General features: G+C 45.0%; 9 protein-coding genes across 9 annotated transcripts; 5 read left to right on the forward strand and 4 right to left on the reverse strand.

Moving 5' to 3' along the window:
* Positions 1 to 16: 16 nt before the first annotated feature.
* On the forward strand, positions 17 to 2,725 carry JR316_0000684 (Protein byr4; the record flags this gene model as incomplete). The annotated part of the gene is made up of 3 exons (XM_047886498.1): positions 17 to 1,823; positions 1,874 to 2,047; positions 2,100 to 2,725. 3 exons carry the CDS (start codon positions 17 to 19, stop codon positions 2,723 to 2,725), a joined length of 2,607 nt encoding a protein of 868 aa, XP_047754244.1.
* A 313-nt stretch (positions 2,726 to 3,038) lies between these two features.
* On the forward strand, positions 3,039 to 4,047 carry JR316_0000685 (Urease accessory protein D; the record flags this gene model as incomplete). The annotated part of the gene is made up of 2 exons (XM_047886499.1): positions 3,039 to 3,290; positions 3,340 to 4,047. The coding sequence occupies 2 exons, from the start codon at positions 3,039 to 3,041 to the stop codon at positions 4,045 to 4,047; spliced, it is 960 nt and encodes a 319-aa protein (XP_047754245.1).
* Positions 4,048 to 7,113: 3,066 nt separating this feature from the next.
* Positions 7,114 to 9,546, reverse strand: JR316_0000686 (Mitochondrial inner membrane m-AAA protease component; the record flags this gene model as incomplete). Its single annotated transcript, XM_047886500.1, has 3 exons — positions 7,114 to 7,306; positions 7,361 to 7,758; positions 7,810 to 9,546. The coding sequence occupies 3 exons, from the start codon at positions 9,544 to 9,546 to the stop codon at positions 7,114 to 7,116; spliced, it is 2,328 nt and encodes a 775-aa protein (XP_047754246.1).
* Positions 9,547 to 9,878: 332 nt separating this feature from the next.
* Positions 9,879 to 10,945, forward strand: JR316_0000687 (Bifunctional epoxide hydrolase 2; the record flags this gene model as incomplete). The annotated part of the gene is made up of 6 exons (XM_047886501.1): positions 9,879 to 10,012; positions 10,064 to 10,187; positions 10,245 to 10,328; positions 10,391 to 10,522; positions 10,580 to 10,682; positions 10,734 to 10,945. The coding sequence occupies 6 exons, from the start codon at positions 9,879 to 9,881 to the stop codon at positions 10,943 to 10,945; spliced, it is 789 nt and encodes a 262-aa protein (XP_047754247.1).
* Positions 10,946 to 11,934: 989 nt separating this feature from the next.
* Positions 11,935 to 12,763, reverse strand: JR316_0000688 (WD repeat-containing protein WRAP73; the record flags this gene model as incomplete). Its single annotated transcript, XM_047886502.1, has 7 exons — positions 11,935 to 12,042; positions 12,088 to 12,225; positions 12,295 to 12,381; positions 12,433 to 12,539; positions 12,602 to 12,607; positions 12,658 to 12,674; positions 12,729 to 12,763. 7 exons carry the CDS (start codon positions 12,761 to 12,763, stop codon positions 11,935 to 11,937), a joined length of 498 nt encoding a protein of 165 aa, XP_047754248.1.
* Positions 12,764 to 12,836: 73 nt separating this feature from the next.
* JR316_0000689 (WD repeat-containing protein WRAP73) lies at positions 12,837 to 13,211 on the reverse strand (the record flags this gene model as incomplete). Its single annotated transcript, XM_047886503.1, has 1 exon — positions 12,837 to 13,211. One exon carries the CDS (start codon positions 13,209 to 13,211, stop codon positions 12,837 to 12,839), a length of 375 nt encoding a protein of 124 aa, XP_047754249.1.
* A 217-nt stretch (positions 13,212 to 13,428) lies between these two features.
* Positions 13,429 to 19,375, forward strand: JR316_0000690 (Efflux pump FUB11; the record flags this gene model as incomplete). The annotated part of the gene is made up of 20 exons (XM_047886504.1): positions 13,429 to 13,456; positions 13,604 to 13,752; positions 13,804 to 13,865; positions 13,920 to 13,939; positions 13,997 to 14,093; positions 14,150 to 14,377; positions 14,432 to 14,591; positions 14,642 to 14,691; positions 14,748 to 14,928; positions 14,991 to 15,125; positions 15,176 to 15,309; positions 15,359 to 15,440; positions 15,490 to 15,591; positions 15,949 to 15,994; positions 16,390 to 16,398; positions 16,564 to 17,370; positions 17,439 to 17,561; positions 17,631 to 18,740; positions 18,801 to 18,926; positions 18,978 to 19,375. The coding sequence occupies 20 exons, from the start codon at positions 13,429 to 13,431 to the stop codon at positions 19,373 to 19,375; spliced, it is 4,047 nt and encodes a 1,348-aa protein (XP_047754250.1).
* Positions 19,376 to 20,106: 731 nt separating this feature from the next.
* On the forward strand, positions 20,107 to 20,560 carry JR316_0000691 (30S ribosomal protein S17; the record flags this gene model as incomplete). Its single annotated transcript, XM_047886505.1, has 3 exons — positions 20,107 to 20,211; positions 20,268 to 20,313; positions 20,364 to 20,560. 3 exons carry the CDS (start codon positions 20,107 to 20,109, stop codon positions 20,558 to 20,560), a joined length of 348 nt encoding a protein of 115 aa, XP_047754251.1.
* Positions 20,561 to 20,633: 73 nt separating this feature from the next.
* On the reverse strand, positions 20,634 to 21,198 carry JR316_0000692 (Prefoldin subunit 6; the record flags this gene model as incomplete). The annotated part of the gene is made up of 4 exons (XM_047886506.1): positions 20,634 to 20,702; positions 20,765 to 20,825; positions 20,887 to 21,011; positions 21,070 to 21,198. The coding sequence occupies 4 exons, from the start codon at positions 21,196 to 21,198 to the stop codon at positions 20,634 to 20,636; spliced, it is 384 nt and encodes a 127-aa protein (XP_047754252.1).
* Positions 21,199 to 21,374: the final 176 nt, after the last annotated feature.

Genomic DNA, 21,374 nt, shown 5'->3' on the forward strand with positions numbered 1-21,374 from the left:
TAGCCCTATAAGCATCATGGCCCCCATTTCTACCCCAACTCTTATTCTACCCCGCGAAGAATGGCCAGATGCCGACTTCGACCTTCCAGACGACTCACCTCTCCATGCGCCATCAGACAAAGATGACGATGACGAAGACTGGGATTTGGAGATGGATTTGGAACCCACTGACGGTGCCCTCGTCATTTTGCAGACCGCCAGTGTGGCGACTAGATCCGAGGTGTCATCACCCGTCTCCGATATCAATATCCGGCCTCCGCTGCGCCTACCCGATTACGAGGATGAAGATGGAGAGGGCGTATCGACTATAAAGGCCACCGCCTTTCCTACTGTGTTCTCCAAAGGTGCCACAAAGCCTGCTGTTGAGGCTATCGACGAGGATTTTGAACACGACTTCGCATTACCCACGGACATCACTCAACTTTCCTTGGCTCCTTTGTCTCTCAGTCATCGAGCTTCTAAGAACTCTCTCGAATGGGGCGACAAAGAACATTCTTCTTCATCTCAATCATCGGATGCCTACTCTTCTCTCGGCTTCGCCGACGCATCGCCCTCATCTAACTCAACTTCATGCGCATCGCTCCCAGATACAGAGACAGAAGAAGACGACGAAGAAGACGACCTCGAAGGACTCGTGCTACCATCTGCCCTTTTTGAATCCGGTCAGAGCGCTCGCCAACTCAAGAAAATCCTGGAGACGAAAAAAAATGCTCAGCCGATTCCTAACCCAGTCAACGTTGCCTCTCCGGATCCTGAGGATGATTTTGAGATGGGGCTCATCATAAATGACGACGTCGAATTGAGCCCTAGTCGCCTTGTTTCAAGCACTCAAAGTAATAAATCGTATCGCGCATCTACTCGCAGTAGTAGCATACCACAACCAAGAACCTCAAGTCTACGACCGCCGTCCAGGCCAAAGTTGGAACGTTCCAAATCACCTTCAAACCCTCCTACATCCTCTGTCCGCCAACTGCAGAAAATTCGCTTATCTCCCTCTCCTCCCCTTCGACCCCCTTCTCGCTCTCAAAAATTTCAAACCCTTGTCTCGAATCTGCCGACACCCGTGCAATCTCCGTCTCAAAGTCATAATAGTCATAATTTTTTTTCAGTCAAACCTGGAAGTCTTCGCGGTCAGAAGTCTCATTCAGGCCTCAAACCACCGTCTCCGCCGTCAACAACTCGGAAACTGACCCGGAAGGCGTCCATGTCGTCATTGATCGAGTCCAGTCACTCTCAAGCACTTATAACCGACCAAACTGCGAAACCATCGCGTTATAATGAACCTACAGCAGCTTCGCGAGCAAAGACACATAAGAATTCTACAAGTAGGATCCATGATTTCAAAGCGTCATCATCGCGGCCGTCTACACCCTCATCCAATCCAGCGGCCCAGCGGTTGACAATGCCGACACAGTCGCGCCCTCGTTCTCGACCAGCACTTTCACAAGTATTCAGTGGATCTACGACACAAACACCGGAACCGTCTGCTCTGTGCGCAACATCTCCTCTTCCGCCTCGCCCTCCCTCCAGTTTATCGTTACGTGAAAGTGTACCACCACGACGCGCGATGGTTAGCCCATCTGCCCCAAAACTTCTCCGTCGACCGAAACGTCTTCGTACGTATGGAGATGGTACCGAATTGGATGGAATTGAAGATCTTCCGACTGACCGAGAGAAAGAAGTACGATATCGTGTCCAACCGAAAGGTTATGGAAATCGAATACCAGGCGCGACCTTTGGACCAAAAGCTCCAGAAAGAGATAAGCCTCCTGATAAACTTCCTGCTACTGGTGTAAAAGAGAAAGGCAGGTCTACTATTCCTGGTAAGTTACGTTTTTCGATTCTCAGACACATTAGTACTGAATTCAATTAGATTCTGTAATCACTACGTTGAAGAAAACGTCTCGCGTACAATTTCCAACGTCTATTCCTGTAGCATCCGATGTGCTTCCCAAGAAGAAGAAACAAGTTTCTTCACCTTCGAGTCAGACCACCAAGCGTAAACCAACCTTGATTCGCAATTTGGGTGGAAGTGCCACTCCGAAAGGTTTGTCATGATTATAGAATCAAAGAAGCGGACTTTTAACAATTGTAACTAGTTGTCGGGGATATGAAGTGGAATCCACAAACTCTCCGCTGGGAGGGCAATGATCAAGTGCTTCGCGAATTCGACATGGCTGTTGGAACCTCAACCCGTCCCGCTTTAATCACACATCTTTCTGGAACCACAGTGGGGTCGCCTATGGGTTCCTTTGTCGCTGGTTCCCGAATAGTCGGCAATATGATATTTGACCCTACTCGAATGTGTTGGATATCAACATTGCCTCCTGACGAGGATGAACCTGATGTCTTTGCTAATTTAGCAGACGATGAAGAAGACAGTGACTCTTGGGAGGCCAAAGGAGGTACAATACGCGCGAATGTCCCCCGGACCTCGAATGCTAGTAACACCTCAGACTCACGGATAGAGGCGCCGAGTCCCGCGCACAGTCATTCTAGGACGATATCGGAGTCTGGCAGTGATCGGGGTTCAAGAGCATCAATGGTGGTGTGTGAGGTGGATGATGCTTTCATCGAAAGCTGTCGAAGGGCCGAGGAACGTCATCGATTTGAAATGAAGGGTTGGAAAACCACCCTTGCCAAAACAATCAGACGGGATACGTCTTTGGCTTTGGAACGGACACATCTTTTCGAAATCCGAGAGCTTGCAACTCGCAAGTATTAATCTTTGTAACTGCTATGCCACTATGCTCTCCCTTCCTTTGTCTCTCTTTTTCTCGTGACTCTACTGTTCGACCACTTCTCTTTGTTTTGTTGTTTTTTCTTATGATCAATCTTTCAGTTCCAGGATCCGCATAACTCTAAATTACCACACTCATTTGTCACTGTCTCATAGTACTCTTGCATATAAATACGGAATTTATGTTACACTCTTTTCCACGAACTTTCCAAAATATTGTAAAAAAATCCTCCATTGATCACCCAGGCCCAGATCAGTTTTGTATCATGAACATCAGCTCAACGGTTCTTTGCCTGTAATGACCATCAACTCTGACGGTCTCGTACACAAGCTACATGCCGGAGGAGGGCGGATTGTGTTATCCGTGCATGGCAAGAAAGCGGTCTTCTCCGAGCTTTCCTCGACTTACCCCCTGAAGTTACTTTCTCCCAATGTGCAAGGTGAAACTGCTCTGGTTTATCTTTTGAGCTATGGTGGCGGTCTTGTGAGTGGCGATCAAGTTGATCTACGGGTGGAGATTACGGGAGGGAGCTTGATGCTCTTGTCTCAGGTATGTATTTACTTGCAGTTATTGATTCACTGATTGAAGTACGTGTAAGGGCTCAACGAAAGTCTTCAAATCGCGGCCTGGAAAGCGTCTGGCTTCTGTCAAATCTGATAGGATCCACTCATCTTTACTGCCGCATGATTCTGCTGCTACGCCTTCCACTAGACAAAATCTAGAGTTTCACCTTGCACCTATGAGCACCTTGTTTCTATTACCCGAACCTGTAACTTGCTTTCGTGACGCGTCCTACAATCAAATACAACGGTTCTACCTTCAGGAAGATTCATCAGCCGTGATATTGGATTGGATAACCTCTGGGCGGATGTCGGTTGGAGAAGAATGGGTGTTTTCTCGTTATCACAGTCTTAACGAAATCTTTCTCGGCGGAAAGAGGGTGGCAAAAGATGTGATGTTGCTTGATATCGAAGACACCGGAGTTCATGACGTTCACATTCCACATCGTCCCTTGCGAGACAGACTTCAACCATACTCTTGTTATGCCATGCTCATCCTTTACGGTCCTCAGATGCAATCGGTCATAGCTGATATCACGGCTAAATACAACAATATCTCCGTCTTCAAAACCAGGCAGCCTGATACTCTGATATGGTCTCTTAGCCCCGTGGATTCAAAAAAAAGAGGAGCGGTGGTTAGGGTGGCTGGATTAGAAACTGAAATGGTAAAAGAATGGCTCAAGCAGACGTTGGCTGGATTCGAAGACGTTGTTGGCAAAGATCTATATCGACGTGCCTTTCCGTAACAATTCCGTAGGGCCCGCAGGTGTCGTGCCCGATTGGGTTGTAAATTCCGACGTCAATATCACAAAATTGGATTGTTGGAGATTTGAATAGTGCATAGCGCCACTGTGACCCCAATTGTCCCTTGCGCAAATATTGAGGCGCCTAGTGAACTCCTAAAATGGTTGTATAATAACCGTATTTTCTGAATCTGTCCTATTTCCTTCAGAGTTACCACAGCACGCCTGAGTCTGTCGGAATATGTGCGAATATTTCAACATGGGCTTTGAACTTTAATCCAACAACGTACCTCAAAAAACCTTGTTGCAAATCGAACACAATGTATATCGGCCCCCTGGTCCGGGTATCTCCTGCTTTACGGATTGTCTATACTATATTTGATGTCTTCTCACCCATTCATCGGGTGTGTCAGTTCTGCTTCTATCTCTGTCCCGTGGAAAGAAGCCCACTTGGAAATCAGTATATGAAGTCATGTTCTGGCAGTTTATCGCATTCGAACGGTTATGCCCACATCCCAACCTTCGACAGACCAGGAAACGACCAGCAAAACCTTTCTGAATATGGGATCCCAAAACAAACAATCTGAAAGTGTCGATGAGAAGACCGTCCTTAGGAAAATAGACCTTCACATCATTCCTTGGCTGGCATTTTTATATCTTTTGAGCTTTTTGGACCGTGGTAGTATAGGAAATGCTAAGGCGAGTATCTGGCGTATGCCATTTGGCTAAATGGAGAGCGTTTTAATTCATATCAACATCTCTTTCACAGCTGTACAACCTGGAGCAAGATATACATATCACTGACCACCAATACCTGATTGCATTAACTGTTTTCTTCTTCCCATATGCTCTTTTTGAGGTACTTATTTTCCTTTTTTATAACATCCCTGCTGGTGTTAAAAGTCTTTGCAGCCTGCCAGTAATGTTCTACTCCGTCGGCTCAGGCCCTCTGTTTGGCTCTCCACCATGATGCTTCTATGGGGTATCGTCATGGTAAAGTTAAATTCTCTTTTACATATTTGTTTAACGCTAAAGACCCCACTCTATCTAGGCCTGTCATGGCGTAATTAAAGATTACGGCAGCCTAATCAGTATGCCTTTTAATCCTATTCTCTGGCATAGCAATGTAAAAAGAAACATTGGCAGCGGTCAGAGTCTTACTTGGCGTCACCGAAGCTGGGCTTTATCCAGGTGTTGTATTCTATATAACAAGGTAAATCATTATTCTGGGTGGTAACTTCAAACGCACTCAAAACTGTGTACGTTTAGCTGGTATAAGCGATCGGAAATGGGCACTCGTATCGCAGTCTTCTTCTCCTCAGCAACAGTGGCTGGTGCTTTCAGTTAGCTTTTAGTTGAATAATAACACCTATACTGGATTGATGTATACTGGAAGGTGGATTGCTCGCTGCGGCTATTTCTAATATGGACGGCATTGGAGGAAAAACAGGTCTGAGTTTTTTTGCGATCAACTCTCCTATGTAAATTCGCTGACTGAGGATGCACGGTAGCATGGCAATGGATTTTTATTCTGGAAGGATGTGCAACTGTTCTTGCGGCAATTGCGTCATACTGGATTATACCTGACTTCCCTAATTCCGATAGGGTAACTTTCCTGACAGAAGAAGAACGTATGAGCTCTCGTGATTTTCCTGTGCGATGCGTTGTCTGTAGCTCACTCGCTTCAATAGGGAAATTTGTCATACAACGACTAGAGAATGACATGAAGCTAAGCGCCGCTGGAGAATCATTTCATACCAAATACATCTGGCAAAGTTTGACCGATTGGAAAACCTGGATTGCGAGTAAGCCTATTCTGGTTTTCAAAGCCATAAACCAGCCTAATGTTTTGTCATCAGTGGGCATGTACATGGGATTGTAGGTTTTTGTGTTTTTGTCTTTCTTTTTTTCTTTTCTTCGACAAGCCTGCTTATTGGATTACACAGTGACGGACCGTTGTATGCTTTCTCCTTGTTTTTACCGACAATTATAAATCAGGTATTGACACAGGCTTGTAACTTTTCGATCCGTGTGCTGACAGTTTATAGCTTGGTAAGAATTTGCCACGACTTGACTAATTTTTACACCAAACGCCCCCTAAATCATACAGGATTCCGAGCCACAGAAGCCAACCTCCTTTCTGTGCCTGTATATGCCTGGGGATGTCTCATGACATGCCTTATTGGCTTCCTTGGGGATAGAGTCAAATCCCGCTGCTACATAAATTTGTAAGTTATACCTGATTATCGGTGACATTTTTTTGAAAGCAAAAACACGAACAGTGCATTATTTGGTATTGGCTTGGTGGCTTACGTTATTTTAATGGTCTCTCGGTCACCAGCTCTTTCATATTTCGCGGTTTACTTAGCTGTTTCGTGAGTCTGCGTTCAAATCGATCGTCCGTTTTGACAGATCCTGAACAATCCAACGGTAGCGCTATCTATGCCATAATACGTCAGTTTACGTGCTCAAACTCACAAATTTGTTTCATATTTACCAGCTACAAAACAGCTAATTCCGTAGCATGGGTCGCCAGTAACGTGGAAGGATCTTATAAACGGGCGGTAACGTTGGGTATGGCAATAGGATTTGGGAATTTAAATGGAGCGGTGACAGCCAATATTGTATGTATAACATATATTGATGTCAAAGGGCAGATTCTGACAATGACATATATTTGCTCACCAGTATCGCTCCCAAGATCGACCATGGTATCGGCTAGGCCACGGTGTAGTGTTGGGCTATATTGCTGTTGGTTTTTTATGTTCTATCGCATATGCAGTCTTGTTGAGGAAAGAGAATGCTCGTCGTGATCGCGGAGAGCGCGACGAAGTGATACACGATTCCCCTAGCAAATATGCAGACGAACGCAATGGCATATACAAGTCAGTGGAAGATGCGAAGGCTGAGAAGGGTGATTATTGGAGTGGATTTAGATACAATCTATAACGACTCGATGATACATGCATGTGCTTAGCATTTGAATGAGTGTATGTTTTGGATGGAAAGCTAGTTATTAGATACAATATACAAATGTTATTGAGTGCGACAGTTACTCCCTGTGAATATCTAGAGCATTGATTTATCGTCCAGACCTTTGAAAATGGGTGCCGGTGAAGGCATAGGATCGTCAACTTCACTGGGTGGTGGGGATTCCAGAGGAGGAGGCGCGACCTTTCCTCGGTTCTCGTCTAGCCATTTGTCCATGTCATCGGATCGGCCGGCGAAAGGTCGTTTGCCGAGCATGTCAATCATATCCTCACTATTCAAGATGGTGAGCAAATATCAAAGGTACAAAAAAATATGGAAGCGTTACCGAGTGATTACCTCCTTCTCAAGGAGAAGCTTAGCCACTTTCTCCACATCACCGCGATGCTCCGTTAATAGGTTTCGTGTTCTCTCATAAGCTTCTGTGATCATTTTACGAACCTCGAAGTCGAGCATTTCAGCAGTTTTCTCGCTAAAGGGCTTCGTCCAGCTTTCCTTGGCAGCACGATCGCCTCCATAACTGACGGGCCCAATGACAGTGTTCATGCCATAGTTTGCACAGGCTTCGAAGGCCATCCGAGTGATTTTCTGAAGATCGTCTTGAGCGCCAGTTGTGATATTCTCTGCACCAAAAAAGATTTCTTCCGAAACTCGGCCACCTAATGTCATACAGATGCGGTCCATCATCTGAGGTGTCGATAGAAGATATCGGTCTGGAGGAAGATACTGCCAAAAGGAGGTTAGAAAATGAACCAACAAATCAAATTAATAACATACTTGAGCATAACCAAGAGCACCTACTCCTCTTGGGATAATGCTGACTTTGAGAAGGGGATCAGCATGCTCCAAGAACCAACCACAAATTGCATGACCAGCTTCGTGGTATGCTACGGTTTTTTTCTCTTCAGGACTAAGAACCCGGCTTTTCTTCTCTAATCCCACAATAACTCTCTCAATGGCAGTGTCAAAATCGATAGGGTCAACATAGTCGGATCCCCTGCGGGCAGCATGAAGAGCGGCTTCATTGCAAACATTAGCAATATCAGCACCAGAGAAACCAGGCGTCAGGACAGCTAGCTTTTGAGCAAATGAACCAATGTCAGCCTTGATTGTGTCATCGAGGCGGAGAGGACCAAGGTGAACCAAATAGATGCCCTTCCTGCCTGATACATCTGGTCTGTCAATGGCAATATGTCTGTCAAAGCGACCTGGGCGCATAAGAGCAGGATCTAGAACGTCGGGTCTATTGGTACCGGCTAGAACGACGATGTGCTCGTTGGTACCAAATCCATCCATTTCGACGAGAAGCTGATTAAGAGTCGACTCTCGCTCGTCATTGCCGCCTAATGAGCCACCCTTCCCTCTTGCTTTACCGATAGCATCAATTTCATCTATGAATATGATGCAAGGGGCATTCTTCTTCGCTGATGCAAACAAGTCACGAACGCGGGAGGAACCCACTCCGACAAACATCTCGACGAATTCGGAGCCTGAAACGGATAGGAAAGGGACTGATGCTTCACCAGCAGTTGCTTTAGCAAGCAGGGTTTTACCAGTTCCTGGAGGACCTGAAAGAATAGCGCCACGAGGAATTTTTGCTCCAAGCTTTTCGTACTTCGAAGGCTCTTTCAAGAACTTGACGAACTCCATAATTTCTTCCTTAGCTTCGTCCATGCCTGCAACGTCTTTAAATTTAGTCTTCACTTCGTTGTCCTTATTAAACATTTTGGCACGACTCTTCCCAATGCTGAAGATTCCACCTCCAGAACTTCCGGAACCACGTCTAGATATCCAATAAAGGACACCAATGAGAAGGAGTGTTGGTGCAAAGTTTAGTAGGGCGCCAACGGATGAGATTTCGTCCTGGTAGGAGACAGGAATGCGTTCCGAGGGAGGGATCCCAAGTTCCACCTGAGCTTCGTCAAGTTTGCGTTCAAATGCCTCAACACTTCCTATCGAAAAGTAGTACTCTCCACTTGGATGAGGCTGCATTGTTCCTGTAGCATTTGAGTGTAGTTTGACCCGAACTTGATGCTTGTTGACAACCGTTAGACTGTCGACAAGACCTTTGTCCAAAAACGCAGTTCTGAACTCCTGCCATGTAATTTCCCGAGAATGAGAGGCGCCTGAGTTAGACCAGGCGAGATAGGCCGTAGCTGAGGCAACAACCCATGCCAGCTGATTGTTGGAAAACCCGTTATTCGGAGGAGGAGTTTCGTTCTTGTTTCGGCGATTTTTTGGTCTTTCGGGACTAGGCTCCTCTGACGATTCCTGGGACTGTTGCTGTCTCCGTTGTGATTGCTGATATTGCTGGAAAAATCCCTCGAGGGCCTTGGGCAATTCTGGTTTGGCAGGCTTGTCGGTCTGTTTCCCAACGTCCTTATCCTCATCCTTCTCCTTCTCCTTCTGTGTTGGTCGCGGGTTGTTTGAAGGTGTGCCCAAACTTCTAATGGCAGCTATGGGCACTCGTCTGGGTCGGAGCAGCGCTGCTGCCTTGACTGAGCGGGAAAGCATGAGAAACAAGGACAGGGACGGTGATTTCAAATTTCGGATTTTGGTATGTCGCGAACTAAATGGACTCCGGGCTTGCCCACTCGCCGAAGCCGGCATCACAAGTATAAAAACGCCATGGATCCTGATTGATGAGTGATATGGCCATGGACTCTACCTTGTACATAAGAGTTCTCACCGGAAGAGGTTTCAGCTACTCTGTATATCACTCAAAGGGTAGCGATGCCAAAAAACCAGCCCTTTTGTTTCTGCACGGCTTTCCGAGCTCTTCCTATGACTGGCGGCATCAGGTTGCATACTTCGAACTCCGCGGGCACACAGTCATCGTTCCGGACATGCTTGGCTACGGCGGCACCGACAAGCCGACAAATGCCGAAGCATACGCATTCTCTCTCGTGGCTCAAGACGTGATCGATCTCCTCGATGCCCTCCATGGCGAGGAACGCGTCATTGTCATCGGCCACGATTGGTGAGCTTCTTTGTCATCTACCTCATCCGCGTATTCTCTTATCCTGCTTAGGGGCTCTAGAATAGTTGGCTTTTTGGCCAACCTGCACACGCACCGATTTGTTGGGTTTGCTTTCCTCGCTGTGGGCTATAATGCTCCCAACCCTACCATCTCATATCCCCAATTGCTTGCATACGTGTGTCCGACCTTTTCTGTCCATGATTTCAAGTCATTTATGCGATTTCTTTTGTAGACGGCCCAATTGACCGGCCAAGAGCGCTTTGGATACTGGAGCTTTTTCTCTGAAGATGGCACTGACCAAATCATAAAGGACCGCGTACGAAGACGTTCATTTTGTCCTTTAGTGGGGAACCAGATAATTGACCGTTGCCTCTGCAGCTCGATTCATTTTTTAGTTATCTCATCTCCCTGCGTTTCGAAGATGCCCCTAACTTTACTCCAACTGGTGCATACAAAGCGACTCTGTTGAAAAATGAAGTTTCTCCATTGCCATCTTTTATAACTCAAGAGGTATACTTTTATCTTCCCCGTGTTACACCCGTTTTCTTCATCTTTTGGTAATTCTAGGAATACGATACACAGAAGGTTACTTTCGCGAAAAGCGGAATCATTGCCCCATTATGTTGGTACAGAGTAGCGACATCGTCCATCGGCAGGGAAGACTCGAAAAGTATGTTCGCTATTCCTCAAAACCAACCATTCATTTGACACATCATTGAAGAAGTGCCGTTGGACAAATACACCGTTGCCACTCCCGTCTTCCTCGCCGTGGCCAAAGAAGATCCCGTTGCCGTCCCTGGTATGGTTATAGCGTCAACCTTAAAATTTTGCACCAACACCACGGTGAGGGAATACGACGCTGGGCACTGGGTTCTATGGGAAGCGAAAGATCAAGTCAACGCAGACCTCGAACAATGGATTGCTAGCCTCTAATTTTCTTTAAGTTCGGACAATAAACCATGTACCAATTGATTCCAGAACACCAGGCTGGTTACTTGGGAAGGCAGAGTATAAACTTCTATATCATGTTTATTCACATTTTATTTAATTTTGTAAAGAAAATGACAACTTCTTACTTCGGAATATTGTAAACAAACCCCCCAGCGATATGGTGCGCATCATTCAGCAAAAGCTATAGTAGCACATTTCACTGTATATATCAAGCAATTCCACTGCCCATCATTTAGGTTACCAACTCAAATTCCATCCTCTGACACTTCAAATGCACAACAGAAGTGATCCTTTCCCATCAAAATGAGACCTTTACCGTCAGGCGCCCAAGAAATATCTTTGGTTTCGAATTGCTCTGTTAATACATCAGCCTCAAGTTCGATAGAGGAGAGTGACAAAAGCTGCAAACTCACTGGCGGGCACACCAACGCATTCTGCTATTTCTTCTTCTTCACCATACTCACCTTGCCACTCATCGCTCCAGGTGTAAATGCTTTGATTGGAGCAGCATAATGCTAGGCTGCCTTTACGCACAGGGTTCCATCTGGCTTGATGAACAGGCTGCAAATGTATGAGTACAGTCCTCAGTTTTGGCTGAAATTGTTCTTGTGGTGAGGGGAAATCAAATAGATAAACTGTCGTTGGAACATGGTCTGAAGTTTGAACCGTTTAATTGAAAACTTAGACAAGCCTTATCGATAGAGTGCTGACCAAATCGAACCAAAAGCAAGCTCCCAGTCAAATTCCACTCCATTTGAACAACACCGGTTTTGGGATTCGCTTTTGTTTGATCAGTCCGAGTAGTACTTAACACCTGCGGTCCTTGTAATCGATCATCTAAAGGACTCTATGTGTTATACGTGGACCCAAATAGTTTATTAAAGTCTTACAAGACAAGAACCCTCGGCCCTCCGTCGTTTCCAGCCATTTTGCGGGTTCCCTCCAAGTATTCTAAGATATAAAGCTTTGAGTCAGAGCGGTACAGGTGTTTGGTTTTTGCCTACCACTTGTGAGGATATGCGCGTGGATGATTCCAAAACCGCCACGACAGACCAACTAAGGTTGTCCAAAATGTAAACCTAAAAACGTAAGAGTAGCTTAAAAGAAAGAAAATAAATTCATACTTTGTCATCCCATCCCCCGACAGCCAAAAAGCTACCGGAAGGGTGCCACGCTACGGTACGAACACCCAGACCCGGATCGACGGGAGGGACGAAGGATGCCAATGTATCGCCTGTCAATGTCATTATGTACAGTTTATACTTCAACCATATCATGCGAAATGAGTTCAAAATGATCAAATGTAAAGCAGAAATATGAGAGAATGTTACCTCGACAGAGCCTTCCCATACAGCAAGATAGTTTCCATTCGGTGACAGCGAAATTGATGAAATAGATAATGTAGGTAGGGGAAAATGCTTGAATGAGGCATCAGGACAGGATAGACAGATGCGGAGGAATCGACAGACTCGGATGAGCTTGTATGATTGCATTGCATCGTACACTCCAAGTGTGTCCTTTGATTTGTGTCTCTCGGCAAGCACAAAGTAGCGCCCGTCTGACCGAAAGGCGTATCCTGGGAGACATGTGAGCTTGGACTACAAGAATTTTAAAAACCAAGCCAAGGAGTTCGCGTACCTTTATCTGGAAAGACCGGAAATTGGATATACATGGCTGACCCGGTTGATATGGACCATAAGGACACGCGCAGCTGAGCAAGTACCATTTATATGACCTGACTGCTCAAGAAAATTTTGAAACTTACGCCCCAGTCAGAAAAACAAAGGACAGTCCGGCCATCAGGTGCCCATTCGGCTTTTACGAGCCCTGTTGTACGCTGAGCCCCCCATGGTACATGAAAAACCGGCGCTACCTATTTACCTTCAGTACCAGAATCAATTCGTCCAGACCATTCCTCGTCGCGTAGTTTCAAGAGATGGACGACGCCGCGTTTAGCACACCCTGCCAAAATATACTCGGAATCGCAGGACCATCCGACATGTGTTATCCAAGAATCTGGATTGATATTTGAAGAATTAGATGTATGGAATTTTTGCTTGGAGTTGAGAGATATGAGAGCAGATTGCGTCGGAGAAGGGGAACTGTCGACTAGCCATGTTCTCGTAATTTGGAAAGTATCAGTTCGTCGTACGATGATTCTATCTTGAACGGCTGTTAGTATAAAGTGAGCACCAGGACTAAATGCAACCAGCGATGTCGTTTGTCTGTACAGTTCTGTAAAGTCCATCGAGAATGTGGCTGATGAAATGTATAGTGTATTGGTTGTGTCAAACGCAAACGCGTCGCGACGCGGTGTGAATACATTGACGATTTTCCTTTGAATGCAAAATGTTAAAAAATATTCTTCTTTTGGACATATCCATCGCGGAATCGGCAGTTAACCATAGCCGGAAATGACCCACATGATGGTTCGTCCCCCTCTCGCATGTATATCAATCGCTATCATGTCAGCGTACACACTGGTACAAGACGGTAGATTTGTTTTTCCATAATGCTCAAGGTCATTCAATGCATACGACTTGCCTCCTTATATGAGCCCTTGAAAATGCAAATTTTAACGTATTTGCACTTCGTTTTTTCCCCCAGGGCCCTCTAGTTGACTACAATATCCAATGATAGATCCTGACAACCTGAATATCGATGCTCAAGCCTCCACCTCGTCAGAGTCGACGCGTCGCTTGGACCACAAACTGGATGAGAAAAGTCTTGCTGATTATGACCCCTATCTGATTGATGCATTCGACCCTGGTGATCCGGATGATCCACAAGTCAGTTTCCTTCTGTCCACATACGATTCTACACCTAACTGCGCTTTACAGAATTGGTCTGACGCGAAGCGATGGTATCTGACTCTGATCAGCGGTCTTCTCGTCTTAAACGCGTAAGTTTTGTTGTTAAACATGCAATTCAATTGCGTAACCACTTCAGTATACAGGACTTTTGCTAGTTCGTCTCGTACGTTAAAATCTGGGTTAATTGTATGCGCAGACTACTTACGCTGCGCCTCCGTAGCATCTGGCATTTTTCCACAGCTGAAGGACGAGTTTCAAATGTCGGAGAAGGTGGGAATTTTAACTTTATCACTTTTTGTTTGTGGTTATTGCGTTGGGTCAGTACGCTTTTTACCTATCACTCCTCCTATTTTATCTAAACATTGACGGTCAGGCCATTATTATGGGGACCTTTATCAGAGCAATATGGAAGAAGACCACTTTTTGTGTATCCTTTTTTTGTATACATGGCAAGAGACATTTTTCTTAGGTGGCGACTAAAGAATGACACAAAATCTCAGTGCTTCATGATGGCGAATGCCCTTGCGCAAAATACAACTTCGGTCTTGTTATTCCGCTTTCTTGGGGGCACTTTTGCTGCGGCCCCTCTGACCAATTCTGGGTTTGCTTTTTTAATGACTTTTCTGATTAAAAAAACCAACATAATCGTCGATAGTGCATTAATATCCGATATCTGGGATGCAAAAATGCGAGGCAAGGCCATGGCGGTATTCACAGTTGCTCCATTTGCTGGTCCGGCTCTGGGACCAACAGCCGCAGGATTCATTGGGGACACAATCTCCTGGCGATGGCTCTTCTGGGTATTGGCTGCCTTTGTAAGTGGATTTTCATCCCTTTATTTCATTTCTAACATCTTACCTTTAAGGCGGCCGTTTGCGAAATTTTAATCGTCTTCACAATTCCTGAGACGTATGCGTAAGTTTTCATACAACGCATCAGCCTTATATATCTTTTCAAAGCAGTTGAAACAGGCCAAAACTTCTCGTCAAGAAAGCTCAGGCCAAGCGTGCTGAGACTGGTAATGAACGCTATTACGCCATTTTGGAGAGGCAGGATTTGGACTACAAGAAACGTATCGAAGACATCCTTGCGAAACCTTTTGTGGTCTTATTTTGTGAGCCAATGCTCTTTGTCATTACTCTCTACATGAGTGTGAGTATGCCTTAACCTTCCAATTAAATGACCTGTTTCTCTAACTCTTTCTCTCTGCCTAGTTTGTTTACGGATGCTTGTACCTCTTGTTTACCGCGTACCCCATCGTGTTCGCCCAAGGACACCAGTTCAGTGCGGGTGTGTCTGGTCTCATGTTTCTTCCGATCCCGATTGGAGGTGCACTTGCAGTTGTTCTTGTAAGCTTTCTTTTATCCTAACCCTGTGTCTTGACTCTTGATTCTTTCAGTATGTTGCATACTACAACCCTCAATACGAGAAAGAAGCCGAACGCTGTAACCCAAGGCCCGTTGCTCCAGAATTTCGCCTCGAAATGGTATTATACGCTGCACCCCTTTTTGCCATGTCATTTTTTTGGTTTGCGTAAGTGTTTCCAGTATTGCGTGTCAATCTTATTCAGGAACTTATTCAGATGGACATCTTTTCCACATCTTTCGTACTGGGCCCCCATGCTGTCTGGCTTGCTGATGGGCTTTGCTATTCAACTTATATTCGTACGTTGTTTATATCACACTAATGCAACTGTCTAACATTATTTTCCAGCTAGGGCTGTTTAATTACATTATAGATGCGTATCTATCTGTAGCTGCATCAGCTTTAGCATCAAGCACCGTGATCAGAAGTATATTTGGGGCAGCATTCCCGGTAAATATCTCATATCAACAGCTGTTCTCATGATTCTTAGCTTTCTTATGTGATTTGTGTACGTTAAGCTCTTTTCCTCTAACCTGTACGACTCCCTGAATCCACAATGGGCATCAACGTTGATCGGAGCTATTGCAGTGCTCATGGTTCCAATCCCACTTGTTTTAAAAAGGCAAGCGTCGAATACATTATGTGCACTGTCTCTGACTTCTTGTAAAAATTAAACTAGATATGGGCCCATTTTAAGAAGGAAATCACGTTACTGTCCCTATGATGAAGTTGATGAAGCGCCTATCAAAGAAAATCCCATCATCTCTGGTGTATAGGTTCATACTCATTGGTCTATTTGTATCGCAGTTGAGTTATTCGATTAATGTCATCAACCCTGTCCTCAACATCTATGGTAAATACTTAGAGTGAGTGTTCTTTATATGTGAGAGTGGAATCGCTTAGTCACCGTTCTCTAGTTAATTCAAACGTTAACTTCATCATTAGGTTTTTTCATTTATGTTTTGTCTTTCATATCATGTAGTTTGCAATACCTTAACAAATGTTTGGAACATCCTCTCTATCATCAATCTGTCTCTACGTCAAAAGTATATATAAACCAAAGGCAGGAAGGCAATGGTTATCGGACTGTCAATGAACACAAAGTCAATTGCAACTGTTGCTAAACCAATTTTTTTTTAGCTATTTTCACCCTGATCACTTATAGGTATCACCCGATTGAGCCAATCTTCCATACGTCCTAGACTAGCCAGGATAGTTTCAAATTTGATTCGACAAAATTGTAAACAGGACTAGTCGGTGAGTTTTGTCCCTCCGCATGCGTCATTTGCCAACCAAACGTTTTGTCCAGCAGCTATAATACACCTTTAATCATCTCTTGAAACATTCATGATATTCTAATGTCCTCTGATTCCACATCATTTACTCCGTCGCCTCCTGTGCCCTCTGCTCATGTAACACCAGAGCCTTGCATCCGCAATCCACGAATTCATCGACAAAGCGGGATACCATCCATTACACGGACATCAAAAGGAACACCCAATCCTAATCCTGGTGGCGGGACTGGTAATTTGCAACAGAGTGGGCAGTCGACGCCCAAGTCAGTGACTTTCGGCGGACCTGGAAAGACACACTCGATCAAGTCGAAAGTGTTAGGTCGTCAAAAAATGCCCAAAATTCATCACGAACTCGACCTCTGGGACCAAGGTACTCCTGTTCGTGATGGTTTGACTTCTACGTCCGCCTCTCGAAGACGATACACGTCAATGCCTTCTGATCTGCAAGCCCAAATCGATATTGACAACGACTGCATTGCTAGGGGACTTGCCAGCTCTAGTCCTCCTCTTGTCGACTTTACTCATTTTGAGGATATGTATCGCGGTCCCAGGATTGGAGCTTTCGAAGGGCTGGTTCCTTATCGAAATCGAAGCAAGACCAGGAATGGACTGAGGAGCAGCAGCGGTGGTGAGAAATCTTCCTTGACAGACAAACCAAGACCAGTTACTATGGATGGGCGCTCGACAGCCTCGTTATCTGTTCCAGGAACGAGTACATTGCCTGCTTCTGCTAGAAAACCTGATCCGCGCTTGATTATAGCTTCTCTGCGGGATATCCTTGGCACTTCGTATCGAGTCGAGGATTACCTCAATTCTTTTGAACTTCTGGCTGCACACCAATTAGATCAACTGGATTTTGAAGAGAGGGATGCATTTCATGCTTCCCTCCTGGAAAAAGGCAAGATACATGTGAAAACTCATGATGGGCCACTTAGTGAGTTGACCTCTTCATCCAATTTTTGGTTTGACAATAATCTATATATTTCATTTCCGATTCTTTAGCGGTACTTGGAGAGCCGATTCGAAAAGCATCGATATATTCATCTACATATGTAGTGCTTGGAGGACGTGAACATTGTCTTCCTATCATAGTGGTTAACTGCATTGAAGAACTATATCGTACAGGTGTGTATTTATTTATTAACACTAATATTTTTTTACAGTCTGCTAATGATCCAACTCGTTCGTTATGAGGTATATATCAGCCACACCTTTTCAGATCTTTGCCAAACCGTGCACGCCTTTTTGAGCTTATCGGCATATTCAATTCGGAAGTCCCCCTTCCAGGCAGCACCATACGTTCGCGACAATCAAATAGTCATCCAATAACAAGCGTTGGTTTTGGGATCAATACATCTCTACATCTCGAGTCCACGCCGGATATCTGTGCTTTGTTGACCACCTATCTATCTTCTCTTCCTGAGCCTATCCTCCCATCTTTCATGTTTCGAGCAATTTGGGATTGGTGTGAATTGGATGATGATGATAATGATAACCACGAAGGAAATGTCAAGCTTGCTTCCGACCCAAAACCAACATCTGCCTTCGGACGAAGGCACGGATTACCGTCAACTGTACCGCTTGCACGCACTTACACTAGTCCCACCGAATCCACACACATTCTCGTTGCTCAGCTACTTTTGCAACTCCTTCCATCTCCCAACTTTTCGCTTATCATTTATCTACTCGCATTCTTCAGCCAGGTAGCGTTGGTTAAAGAAGAGAACGGTGTTGGTGTAGAGGACCTGTCTAGGATGTTCGGTGGTCGTATATTCGGAGGCGGATCCGTTGCTACCTCAACGCTGCAATCAATAGGGGAAAGCAAATCTGCAGAGGATGTGTTTAACACTACCCAAACACGGAGAGAAGGAGAAGCTATGATGTCGTGGTTTCTTCGCAGATGGGGCCCAATTTCGGAAGGACTATTCGATGTAGTTGACGATGCTAAGATGGGGCTATTCAAGAGGACAATGGCGAGGAAAGATAGTTTAGGGCATGATATTCTGACATCTTGGCTTACGGATACTGGACGTCCTGGTGGTAATTCTTCACAAAGTGGGGCAAGTGACAAGAACGCCGTCCGAGGAGGTTGGGTTTCAGACGCCGAAGAAATCCAACGTCGTAAAGGCCTTAATAAGTGTTTCCCATCCACCCAAGAACCATTTCAAGACATCCCTCAGATACGCCTAGAAAATCCACAAGACCAGTCTACACCTAAATCAAAGGCTGCGACAGTTTGGGTGAACGAAAAATCATCACGCGACGAGAATGTTGATGAAGAGCTCGATATCATCAATGATTACGGTTCGTAATCCATCTGCCTGATTTCGAAGGGGTTCAATATTGACATTTCCTGTCATGCAGTTATGTTGAACAGTGGAACAAACCCAGTAGCTACTACTTCTAGCCTCAATTATTCGGAGGACGCTACAATTGACATCGCGCGTGTTTTACCCTCCTCAGGCCTTCAAAGTGGGCCAGCGACGTCTCGTATGTGCCCATTTGTAGATATTCCTTCATTTCACCCATGTGATCATATAGCTGATGAACGCTTAATGGACATTTCATTGCCCGCGTTCTTCAATGAGACTTACCCTACCTCACCCAACCCTTGCGAGGAACCGACGATGGTTCATGTTCCTCAAACACGGAAGCCCGGTCTTTGCTCCGTTGCCGTACAGACAGGATCCATTCCCAACGGTTCTCCTTCAATTCTATCCAGTGAAGCTAATCAAATTTCGGACAGGAATGTTTCTGGCAGTCGCGGTGGTCGTGATCAATCTTCCTTGGAAATCATCATAACTGCACTCCAAAAGCAGCTCAAAAATCGTTCTGACACCCTAGAAGAGGTTCAAAAAGAGATGGAAGTGTGTAAAAAGGAGTTGGATTTGCGGGCTCGCCGAATTGCAGAGTTGGAGAGATCAATGACAGGTTGTTAGAATTCTTCACCCCTGCTCTCTGTAGTCTGTACTGGTTGTTGTTGAGAACTTCTTCTAGGGTATGGATGAAAAACATAAACAAACAAAGCCAACTTGATTTTCAGAACCGTATCAATCTCTCCGCCAGAAAATCTGCAATTTTATTAGTGTTGCTGCTCTTCCAAATCTTTCAAGGATTTAAAAATGAGAATGTAGCGTTTAGAAAAGATAAAAAAACAAAATTTACACCCAACGGTGTTTTGTGTTGCTGCTTTCTGTGGTAAGCTGGTATGGGTCCGGTTCTCCCTAAACGCGTCGCGTCGCGTCAATTTATTGCTATGCTAACAAATAAACAAAGGACTTATAAATGTCACTGAGTACCAGTGTTGTTGAAGATATCATATGGTCAACTTGAAGGGATTCGTCAAGGTCGGACCCAATGTCTGTTCTTGTGTCTTGCAAATCATATGAAGGGCCAACAATTTGGCACACTAAACATCGACCAGAATTTCCAAATGACATATGTACCTATTGTTCCAATAACCCCCATAACTAGTCAAGGGTTCAGCGGTCTTTGACGACCAAAATAAAGACAACATTTGGACAAACAACATATCTCGCACGGGAAAAGCGGCCCGGGACGGGTGGGATGTAAACATTTTCTCACGGAATACTTACAATCCATTGACCTGTTCACAGTCGCGCTAACTAGTAAAGCACACCCAACCATTTCTTGATTCGAGTCCACCAAAATGCCACCAATGACATTTCATGGGGTGGTTACCAAGGCTGGATTCATGAGGAAAACCGTCACCGTGACGGTCTCCCGCTGGGTGATACACAAGTTGACTGGAAAGGTTTGTCTTCATACTATGAGTTGTAGCCTAGCACTCACCCAGCTTCCGACCTTTAGCGAATTGAAAGGAGCAAAAAGTATCTGGTTCATGATGAGAAGAATCGTACGTATGGTTTAGAGGTTGATAATGCGTTCTAAATTGAAGATGTATAGAACTCCGACGAGACGACCTTGTTGTCATTCGTAATTGTCCGCCTGTATCTGCCATGAAGAGATTTACTCTTCACACCGTCTTGAAAAGTCCTGAAACAGAACGCGACATAGCTCGGGCTGCGAAAGTACAGGCGGCACAGAGTACTCCATTGGGATCAAAACCAAAAGGAGTCCTCGAATCTCTCAACAAATCGTGATTATTGAAGCACAAAGAAACGGCAGGGAGGCGAAATATTAGACAAGAAAAAAGCGTCGGTTATGATTGTTAATTCATGCTGTCAGCGTGGGGGAGGAGGACTGAGTAGATGCCTGCTGAAGTGCTGATTGGATTTGCACCAGCTGTACACACTCGAACATGAGTCCAAGCACAGCAAAATTGCAGTTGGCGTTCAAACTCTTACCTCTCCCTTCTTCTTTTCCTGCCTTCCCTCGATATCTTTGATTTGTGCTTCCACCCGTCGGCTGTAACATTGTGATATTGTTAATTCAAAGATATCATTGGATAAAGTGAAAGATTTCAAACATCTCGCTGCGTATGAAGTCTAGTCGCGTGTCCACATTGCTTTTTGCTTCAGCTTGATCCTGTTTGACGAGAACAGGTCCAATCAACTTGTAAATAGTGTTTTCGGGAGTTAAAACTGCAAACTCCTTTATTAGAAAACAGTTAGCGATAACTTCCAGTACGACATGGAAGTGGCAAACTAACCTTTTTAACCAACTCATTTTCTGAAAGCTGTGCATCGAGACGTTGCCTGGCTTCCACTACTCGTGACAGCTCTGCTTGGAGATTTTCAAAATCTACAGAGGCTTGTTGTAATTTGAGCTCTAACGACATGTTCACGGTTTTGGATTAAGATCAATCAAGATGAATGTCTAAATTAAAATCGATCACCTTGTCGAAGCTGAAGCGTAGCGATCACTTCACGCTTTTGGCTCAGGATATCACCATGCTCTGTCCCTCTGTACGTTTCTTCACAAGCAATAACTTATATGTATCCTCCCACACATGAT

Source organism: Psilocybe cubensis, chromosome 1 (assembly GCF_017499595.1).
Source record: "Psilocybe cubensis strain MGC-MH-2018 chromosome 1, whole genome shotgun sequence".
Classification (NCBI taxonomy): Eukaryota; Fungi; Basidiomycota; class Agaricomycetes; order Agaricales; family Agrocybaceae; genus Psilocybe; species Psilocybe cubensis.